Source organism: Fistularia commersonii, chromosome 35 (assembly GCF_037954325.1).
Source record: "Fistularia commersonii isolate RoL2024-O1a breed Wild chromosome 35, RoL_Fcom_v1.0, whole genome shotgun sequence".
NCBI classification, from domain to species: Eukaryota; Metazoa; Chordata; class Actinopteri; order Syngnathiformes; family Fistulariidae; genus Fistularia; species Fistularia commersonii.
The window spans coordinates 365414-375702 of record NC_141318.1 but is presented as its reverse complement, the minus strand read 5'-3'; the positions used below and the strand labels follow the sequence as shown (position 1 = coordinate 375702).

General features: G+C 59.7%; 1 protein-coding gene across 2 annotated transcripts; it reads right to left on the bottom strand.

The window, feature by feature from the left end:
- Positions 1–1368: 1368 nt before the first annotated feature.
- Positions 1369–10034, bottom strand: dtx2 (deltex 2, E3 ubiquitin ligase). 2 transcript variants are annotated; one of them, XM_086142433.1, is made up of 9 exons: positions 9448–10034; positions 7992–8586; positions 6923–6981; positions 5257–5469; positions 4193–4260; positions 3769–3936; positions 3268–3429; positions 2864–2953; positions 1369–2397 (listed from the first exon to the last, which is right to left on the bottom strand). In XM_086142433.1, the coding sequence occupies exons 1-9, from the start codon at positions 9752–9754 to the stop codon at positions 2164–2166; spliced, it is 1896 nt and encodes a 631-aa protein (XP_085998559.1). In that variant the 5' UTR covers positions 9755–10034; the 3' UTR covers positions 1369–2163. The 2 variants fall into 2 exon arrangements, with proteins under 2 accessions (XP_085998559.1, XP_085998560.1); XM_086142434.1 differs by lacking the exon at positions 5257–5469 and having other exon boundaries at positions 9448–10032.
- Positions 10035–10289: the final 255 nt, after the last annotated feature.

Here is a 10289-nt window from a genome sequence, read left to right as displayed (position 1 = left end):
TCATTCTTGTCTTCATCTTTGCCATAAATAAAATATAAATGTAAATGTAAAAAACTTTTTATACATGTATATGTCATTTAGAAAATGACAGATATATATTTGCATATTTTGATTAACATTTTTTTAAAAACCAAAAATGAAGTACACTAAATATTATTTGTTGTTATATTGAACATATATACACATTTGTTCTTGCCAATAATTAAAAAAAAGGGGTTTTATAACAATATTCATTTGAAATTTCCAATTTTTATGTATCTAAACTTAATGTTAAACATGTCATTGATTTCTTAAATACGTATTTAATCATTTCTTTAATTTGAAGAAACTCAATATTTATATCATGTATATTTCCTACATCTGTTGTGCGTATATTTATATATATATATATATGTATAATGTGTGTATATGTAATTGAAAAAAAAATTAGAGGCAATTTTCTTAAACTATATAATTTATGGATAACTTGTAAAATACACAAATATAATTAATATATCCGTGAATAATAAATGATGCAACTGATTTAGACTTACATTCTTTGAAGCCAACCTTTTTCATTCATCCACAAAATAGACATTATAGAGTCTGTATTTAAATAAAGGAATTCATGACAGCAGGCAGAACTCGAGGTTGCAGAGATGAAGATGTTGAGGTTCTCTTTGGGAGTGACCAGGATGGAGAGGATCAGGAATGAGTCTATCAGAGGAACGGCACATGTTAGATGTTTTGGAGAGAAGGTCAGAGAAGCCAGACTGAGATGGTTGGGTCATGGACAGAGGAGGGATAGAGAATATATTGGTAGACGGATGCTGGAATTGGAGCTGCCAGGCAGGAGGTCTGGAGGAAGACCAAAGAGAAGATTTATGGACGTCGTGAGAGAAGATATGAAGGTAGTTGGTGTGAGAGAGGAGGATCCAGAGAAGAGGGTTAGATGGAGAAAGTGGATCCACTGTGGAGACCCTGAAGGGAAAAGAAGAAGAAGATATGCAATTGTTGTTCTGAGGACATTAATGGTCTTTAAAAAAAAAGGCCTTTTCATTTAAATAATTACAAATATGTCAATTCAACCCCTCACTCTTTCACTTCGTAAGACGCACAAGCATTCAGCCTCTCATGCGAACGTCTGGACACGTCGGGTCTCCGCTGAACCTCCTGCTCTCTGGGGGGAAACGGGAGGAACCCCGAGGAACCACCAGGACCACCAGGACCACCAGGACCCCTGCACACACGGTAAGAACACGCCTGTGGGAATCCAACCACAGACTCCTGGGGATGCCGACTCTCTCTCACACTCACACACACACACGCACACACACACACACACACACACACTCAGGTGTGTAAAGACGACAGAAATCAAAGAGCAGCTGTGTTGTACTGATTCCTTTATTGCAGTTGTTTGATCTCTGGACTGGCGGCCAGGAGGCGGAGCCTGCATGAGGGGGAGGAGCCCGGAGGGGCGAGGAGGCGGGGCCTCCGGCTCCATCACCATGAGTCCGATGACCTTGATTGTCTCAAGGCGGGACCTCCCGCCCCCCCGCGGCCTGGTCTTGTATTTACAGCAGCGCGGGTTCCTCCGCTGCTACGAGAGCTTCTGGGCGTCCCGGGCCGACCCGAGGGCCCGAGGAGAACCGCCGGACCGGAACCGGGACTTGAAAACGTCGGAACTAAAGTGCTTCGTGAGACTCGGGGTTCGTTTTTCCTTTTCGCTTTTCTTTTGCGATCCCCGACAAGAAGCTGCCGTCGCCACGGGAACCGGACGGCGACGCCAACGGAACAAAAAAAGAATAGAAAACACGAGTTTCGAACGAGGGCGCCGGCAATAACGGCTCATTAATGCGTAGTAACGATTAATTAACGTGTGAGGACGGTTAATGAACAGAATCATCGCGTGGAATAAGTTAACATGTAATAACGGGTCATTCACTTGGAATAACGTGTCACGACGCGTTCATGTGAGCGACCGCTAATAATCTCTAATCCATAAATCTGTGCGCGGCTCGTTATTACACGTTAACGTCCGTTGTTACCGGCGCCGTCAAAGTAAACGTCCACAGAGGAAGCGGCCGCGGCCGAAGGAGTCGCTTCCTTCCTCCTTCCTTCGCTCGCTCCTCCGGCGAGTCGCCTCCGGAGCCCGGCGTTCAGGCGGGCAGGGGGCGGAGCCTAACCGCTGCCGGCGGCCAGGCAGTCGTCCGCCACGCCCTGGGCGGCCAGCTCCGACAGGACGTTGTCCAGGTAGTTGGGGTCGGGGTAGCCGTGGCCCGACAGGTTGGACATCATCTCCGTCTTGTGGTGGATCCCGTTCCACACCACCGTGTCCGGCTCGCCCGTGGTGCTGGACGTTCCCACCGTGAAGATCAGACGCCGCATCCACGCCACCTTCAGCAGCTCCAGGACCTGCGGGCGGGAGAACACGCTCAGCTTCGGGACGCCGGGACCCCCGGGAGGTCAAAGGTCGCGATGACTCCGGCCTCCTCAGACTCAGAGCCAAGGCTTCGGACACGAGGACGGAGAAGGAAGCGAGAAGGAAGCAGAAGAACCAGAGAAGAAGTGATGTGTGAAGAGCCATGAAGGGATGAAGGAGTGAGTGGGAAACCTATGACTGAAGTCCAGGGGAATCAAGTGTCCATTAATGTGATTGACAGGCGTCTTCCCTCCATTACCCCCCCACACACACACACACACACACACACAGCAGGGGTAATTTAATCCCACCCTCCATTAGTGAATTACATCAGATTATTTATGGAGCTGATCTTCCTGGCAGGATCTGAACCACATACACACAGAGACTGTGTGTGTGTGTGTGTGTGTGTGTGTGTGTGTGTGGATCTCAGATCAGGTCTCAGGTGTGTCCACGTACCTTCCTGCCCTTGTCGTTGTCGGGGAGGAAGCAGAAGCGCGGGAAGCCTCTGCAGGTGAAGGGCTGGCCGGGGTTCGGGTGCTCCGGACCCTGAAGGACCAGAACCAGGGTCAGGAACGGGAGGATGAGGAGGAGCGGCGGCCTGGAGGAGAGCTCCACCCTGAGCGGGCGGAGGTCCTCCTCTAATCTAATCTAATCTGATGTGATCTGATCTAATCCGGTTTGATCTGGTCTGATCCCGGCTCCTTCGGCCGGGCTCCCCGGACGGCGGCGTGACGCCGCGCTGAGAAACAGGAGCTCACGGTCGCATCCGAGGTGTTCGACGTCACCGAGCGCGTCCCACGGAAGCCCCGCCCCCCGGCGTCCGCGATCGGCGGCCGAGTCCGGCGGCGCCCGGCTCCTACCTGGATCCCCGGCGGGATGCTGTAGATGATCTGGATGGCGCCGCAGTTGGGGTGTCCGGGCAGCGCCTGGGCGATGCTGTAGATCTCCATCTTGCCTTTGGGCTGCGTGCCCGTCTTCTCCCCGTAGATTGTCTTGCAGGACGGGCACTGCAGGCTGCCGTCCTGGAACACACACACAGCCGGACGCTCAAGGAACCGAGGAACCGATCGAGGCGCCGTCGCCGGCCCGCTTTTGGCGGGAAGCCGATTTTTCTTTGCCGCGGTGCCTTGGCTCCTTCACCCGCGGGTTCTTCTGAATGAAATCTTGGGGTCACAGCGGAGCCCCTTCTGGGAGGCCAGAACCGCGGCTCGCCACGAGCTAAGTCTGAGGCGGCGTCTCCAGGTTACCGGGCGCCCGGCGGCCACGACGGTCGCCCGGGCGATTTGGATGGTGGGTCGTCGAGCGGAGGACGGAGGCGGCGGGCGGAAGGAGCCCGAGGACGGCCGAAGGTCAGCTCCTACCTTGGTTCCGTTGTTGTACATGGCCAGCATGCAGAGCATGTGCATGGTGTGCCCGCACTTCATGAACTTGGCCACGGCGTCCGGCAGGCCGCCGGGGCCGCCGTCTTCCGGCGCCGGCGTCTCGAAGCCGGACGGGTTGGACAGCTGGTCCATGCAGATGATGCAGTCCTGCGGAGGAAGCGGACGATGAGCGCTCCGTCCGGCTCCCGGGAGGAAAAACAGACGTTCTTCCCCGCGGGACGGCGGGAGCGTTTAAGATCCGAGTCGAACCCCGAGGCTCGTTCTGGGCCGAGAAGACCCGGATTAGCGAGAATCTACAGGACCGATTCCGGGTCGCCGCGGCCGAGCCGGGTCTCCCGAGTCGGTCCGGACCCGGTCCCGGCTCCCGGAGACTTTTAGAAGATCGGAGGACGGGAAGACGCACCTCGTCCGGCGCCTCGGCCACGACCTCCATGTAGCGCTGGATCACCTCCTCGGGCCTCTGGGAAGGAGCTGCCAGACACCAGAACCAAAGAGCAGAGCCGTGAGTCGCAGCCGGACGGGAAGCCGAGCGGCGGCTGGTGGAGAGGATGGAGAGGATGGAGGATGGAGAGGATGGAGAGGATGGAGAGGATGGAGAGGATGGAGAGGATGGAGAGGATGGAGAGGATGGAGAGGATGGAGGACGGCTCGGCGACAGATGGACACGTTCACACAGAGACGCAAGCGTTGGCAAACACGGCCGCAGGACGCCAGAGGTTTGGAGAAGAAGGGCTGAGCGTCGGGACTCGAGGGGAAGCAAACACAGGGAGGTCCTGAGACGGAGGTGACGGGATCGATGGAAGGCGGCTCTTTCTCGGCTCGGCGGACGGCGAGGGAGCGGGAGGCGGGAAGCCGGAGGCGGGAAGCCGGAGGCGGGAAGCCGGAGGCGGGAAGCCGGAGGCGCTCCGGGGCGACGGCGCCTCCGAACGTCGGCTCCGAAGCCTTTCTCCAAATTCAGATCCACGCGAGGCTCCTCGTCTCTTCTCGGCCGTCGGTGGAATAACTTGGCCGACGACAAGCGTCGGCGTTCTCCGTCCGTCCCGCGGCCGAACGAACCCGTGATGGTTTCGCTCCGACCGACGCGTCGGCCGGGTTCGTCTCCTCCGGAAGCTGCCAGAGGACGCTAGCTCACGTTACGCTAACGCTAGCACGCGGGGTCGGACCCCGACGGGACGCCGGCCTCGGCGCTGGGGTCGGATCCGGCTTTCGGCAAAACCCCGTCCCCTCGGCTCGTCTCCCCGGAACAAAGTGGTCGGCGACCCCGCGGAGCGCCGGCGGCCGGAGGAGCAGATGGCGGTGGAACCGGAGGCGGAGCGGCGGGACGGCCGGGAGCCCCCGACATCCGGGCGGCAGGGCCTTTTATTTTAGCGCCATTAAGGTGGAGGGCGAACAGGTGGCGAGACACGAGGACAGATGGAGGGCGAGCGGGTCTGGAGCCTGAGGGCGGAGGCTTCTGGTGGTAGCTACCTCTCCTGTGCTGCCTCCTGGCTCTCCTAACTGAACTGCCGCCGCCGCCGCCGCCGCCGCCGCTGGCTCTGCTGGCTGCCGGGGGGAGGAGAGGAGGAAGAGGAGGAGGCAGAGAGAAAGGAGCAGGTTGTTGCTGCTGCTGCTGCTGAGGGAGGGGGGCGGCAGTGAAGTGCACGCCCAGTCCAACCGCAGACATCAAAATGGAGGCCATGCCTGGAGCGGGGTGAGGTGGGGGGGGCGGGTGAGGGGCGACACCAGTTGGAGACATGGCGGGAGCAGAGAGGAACAACGGTATGAGAAATGTAGCAGCGAATGAAGCTTCCACAAAGTCAGGTGACCCCCCCACCCCCCCACCCCCGACGCAGCCAGCACCTCCTCCGACCAAACATCCAAGCACCTCCCTGCGCTCGCCATCGCCTGCGACCAGGCTCCGTCTCAGACCGACGTCTAACCCTGCTAACATTGCTAACCCTGCTAGCCCTGTTGACCCTGCTAACCCTGCTAACCCTGCTAGCCCTGCTAGCCCTGCTAGCCCTGACCCGGAGAAACGTCCGCAGCTTAAAACCAACACGGTATCGTTGTCACGGCGAAGCGTCCCCGTCTCATCGTTGTCACCCAGTCACGCGGCGACGGCGGGCGGCGTGACTTGGCGCGTGCAGCCGGGAGCGACTGGACAAAGATGCTTTAGCACGCAGGCGGCGAGAGCCGGGAATCTGACCTCCGACCTTCCGAGAAAGCGAGAATCAACGCCCGGGCGAGCGAATCCGATGACTGCGTGGCGTCTCTACGTATCGAGCGCTCGGTTTATTGACTGAAGGGGAGACGGTCGGTAACCCGCGGCAACAGAGGTAAACACAGCAGCGCAAACCGGATTGATTTTTCTTCCGACGCAAACAGGAGGCGGACCCGCGGAGGAAGCCAGGTGTTATTTAAAGGCCGGCGGGTCCCGGCGTAAAGTTTGACGGCGCCCGGCGGGGCCGGCGGCCCGACGACCGCAGGGCTCGTAAAGCAGCCGAGGAGCTCCGGCGCTCCAAGGTTGAACCTCTAAAAACCTGCGGCAGATTGACTGCGAGGCCTGTAAAGAGGGAAGCGGAGGAGGGGGCGGAGCCACAGCCTCGAACACGCCGCCCGGAGGAAACGCGCCTCAGGAACCCCGTCCGGCGGCCGGTGATAAAGCACCGGTGTCTCCTCGGGAAAACGGGACGTCGGGAACGTTGATGGATGGCGGCGGACGTACGTCGCCATGACGACGGCCAAAAAACCCACTCCTTTGCTCAGTGTGGAGCTCTCCGTCTGCACCGGCAGGCAGGAAGGAGCTCCGAGGACCCAAGACCTTCACCGACTCCAAGCACGGCCTTTTATCGGGTTCCTTCTCAGATCCTTCAACTTCAAGCGAAGCCCCGAGCCGACTGATATCCAACCCCCTCCGAACCATCCAGAACCATCCAGAACCATCCAGAACCAGGACAGGCGGTGAACGGAAGCCGTGCGGAGCCGCCAGTCGGACCTGGCGACACAAAAGGTCTCCTGGCGGGACCGGGACCGGGACCGGGACCGGGACCGGGACCGACCCGAGGAGCCGAGGAACCTTCACGCGAGCGACCGGAGCAGAGCTGCAGATCCACCACCATAAAAGCCTGTAGGACAGAGAGGCGAGGAGGTTTACCTGCCAGGGCCGAGCTCACGCTGGTGGATCCGTTGAGCGGCACGGAGATGGAGGGAACGCTGTGGAGCAGGAGACACAGACACGTTAGCACCGGCCAATCAGGAGGCCCGAGGTTCTCCCACGCCTTCCGCCGTCACGGCGCCGCGAGGCCTTCGGAAAACACGACCAACTACCGGAGCCGCTGATCGTTTGCTAGCGGCTCACTAATCCTCCACTCTGATTGGCTGCTGGGTCACATGGTCCTTCACCGATTGGCCGAGGGTCACGTCCTCCTCGCCTGTGATTGGCTGCGGGCGGAGGGGTGGCGTCCAGATGGGCGTGGCCTCTGGGGTGAAAACCTGAAGGTCAGCTGATCAACTCCATCTGCACGGGCCAATCAGAAGATCCACTTCTGATCCTCACTGAAGGAACCTCTCCAGGAGGAACCCCCCCCCCATGATGTCATGGAACCCATGTGACCTCGCGCTGTCATCATCATCAGCGTCTGCCCCCCCGCTGACCCCGTCTGACCCCGGTGGCGGGGGCGGGTCAGAGGGCGGACATATTGACCGGCGTTGGTAACAAATTGATCCTCGGCAGAAAAAAACAGCCTCCGGCCAGAGCCGAGGCTGCGGTGATTATCGCCGGGGTGACGGGAGCATCGGCGTGACGGCGGCCCGGCGCCGTGACAAATGAGCCGTGCCGGCGGCGAGCGAACACTCCATTAGGTCCCTGATTTATCTGCACGCCACCCCGTCTCTAACCTGTCGGGGACAAACGGCCGGCGCCGGCAAAGAAGCAGGAGCCGAGCCGGATCCAGGAGGGAGGCGTCTGAGCTCTTTATTCCATCTGCAGTGGAGGTCGTCCCTGCAGGACCGAGCTTCTTCTCTGCAGGAGGAAGGAACCCTCCACCGTCTGAAAGGAACCTCTCCGGATCATAATGCCGCGGGAGCTCCGTGGCGACCGGTGACCCCTGACCCCGATCGGTGTCGTGGTCCGTTCGGCACAGGAGGCAAAAGTATGAAAGAGCCCTGAAGGCCAGGGGCCTCCTCGCGGGACGGCGAGCGTCACGCCAGCCCGGGAAACCCACCTGAGTCCGTTGGCGCCGCCGACGGCGCCCAGCAGCGGCGAGGGCAGCTGGCCGGCGGAGGGGGGCGGAGGCCAGGGGCCGCCCCAGGACATCCCCCCGACGGAGAGGGGCCTCCGGGGGTACGGAGAGTAGACGGCGGCGGGGTGTGCGGCGGCGGCGGCGGCACGGCCGGGCCCCTGCAGGCTGGGCCGGGTCAGGTTGGCCGAGGAGAAGGAGTGTCGGGAGCGGCTGGGAATGGGCCCGGCGCTGCTGTGGCTCAGACACTGCTGGCACGAGCACGCCGGCCCCGAGGGGATGGCGGGGGGCCCGAAGGACGCCAGCGGGTACGGGAGGTTGCACTGCCGCCGCACCTGGCGCCGGAAGCCCGACGACTTGTTGACCTGCGTGAGCGACGTCAGGTCCACGATGTAGTTGTAGCCGTGGGGGCCCAGGTCGGCCGTGCCCTGCCGGGCCTGGTAGCTGTGTTCCAGCAGGATGGAGGTCTGGGTCTCGTAGGGGGTCCACCCGCCCTCGTCGTTCAGCCACTCCCAGTACACGCCGCTGCCCAGCCCCGACGACTGGGCGAACAGGGAGCGCCGCACCGACCGCGTCTTTCCTGTGGACACGGCGGCGGGAGAAAGCAGGCGGCGTCAGTGTTTACCCCGGGACGGACCGACGGTACCGACTCCACCGCGTCGCTCGGTGATGTTTCCCGGGCGGATCGGACAGATGGACCGTCCGGGAAACATCAACGTCGGCTGGATTTGCAGGAACGTCGGAGGAACGCGTGGGAGATGGAGCTCGGGCCGAGAACCCCGGTGGACTTCTTCTAGAAGTAGGGACTTCTACGTCGTCGAGCGCCTTAATTGTGCCCCTCTGCAATGAAGAGGGTCCACCACGCTCTCTGTTTATCAGGTCTGCTCTGCTCTGGATCCTTCTGCTCAGCCTCCGCTCGTTCCTCCTGGAGCTGCTGGATCCATCGGAGCCGGCCTGGAGACGGGCCCGGCCTGGTCTAATCTCTGCAGCTGTCTGCCGTGGAACCCGGATAATCCCCCCCGACGGATTCCAGACTCACGCCTGCCAAAGTTTCTCTTTCCCGTGAGACATCTGACCTTCACGGAGGAGGAGCGCCGCTCCATCACCTCACCGGGGCAGACAAAGCCCCGCTCTCAGAGCGGAGGCTGCGGGCGTTCGGCTTAAACCCTCCGCGGGGTTATCTGACAGTTTGAAAAACACACTTGAGACTTTGTTCCGAGTCATTTCTTGCGATCACTGGTGGAGATCGGACTCACTTTAGCCGTTTTAGCTCCTCGTCCCGCGGCTGCGCGAATGTAAACAACAACTAACGCTAGTCGAGAAGCTAACGCTGAAGCTAACACCCGGTTTCAGTTCAACGGGCCTGACAGGTCGAGAGACACATTGATAAGTATTATTGTTACCCGCCCGCTAAAGACCGTGTCGGTCGTCACTCGCCCACCTGTGTCCTGTCGGAACTGCTTCAGGCTCGGTATGTCAATGAGATAAGGCGACAAGCTGGCGTCTGATTGTCCGAGGCAGATGCTCGTTGTGCCGGGCGCTCCCCGGTGGCCCCGCGGTGACAGGCACCGCTCGATGTAGGCGCTCACCCGGCCGCTGTACGGCCGCCAGTAGCCCAGGTCGTCCTGCCATTCCCACACCGCTATCATGGGCTGAGACTGCCCGACGGAGCCCGAGGGCGCCCCCGACACGGACGGCCCGTTCCTGGACGCGTTCACCCGGGAGCAAGAGCCAGACACAATCGCCATGTTCGGGCAGGCTAGCTAAGCTAACAACAGCTAGCTGCTAGCTAGCGAAACCGACTGTCGCTGCGACGGAGGGGAAAAACAAGGTCCGCTAGCGGGGCTAGCTGGGCTCGCCGGAGAGGGCCATCCCAGCGGCGTTAAGAAGACTCCGAAGAACCAGCGCCGTGGATTTCACACGGCAGGACGCAGGTAAGGGGCTCTAAATTCATGGTGGCGGCCGCGGCTACACGGAGCGCTAGCTTTGTGACAGACAGCGTTGCCAGGGCGCCTTCCTCTTCCCCTCTGCTGAGGCCTTCACGGACCGTCGGGAAAACGAACACTCACGGAAGCGCCCTTTCGCGGCGTCCCAACATGGAGTGGTTCTCCCGTGGAGAGACCGCGTTTTAGCTCAAAGCACGGATTCTACACCCGACGCGATCCGATCTCACGATGTGACGCTCGATTAAAATCCCAATGTACCCGCTTTCCTGGTGGTTTAACAGTGGCGACATGCACGCTAAGTGAAAACAAACACAGCGAATCAAAGACATGCTTCTAT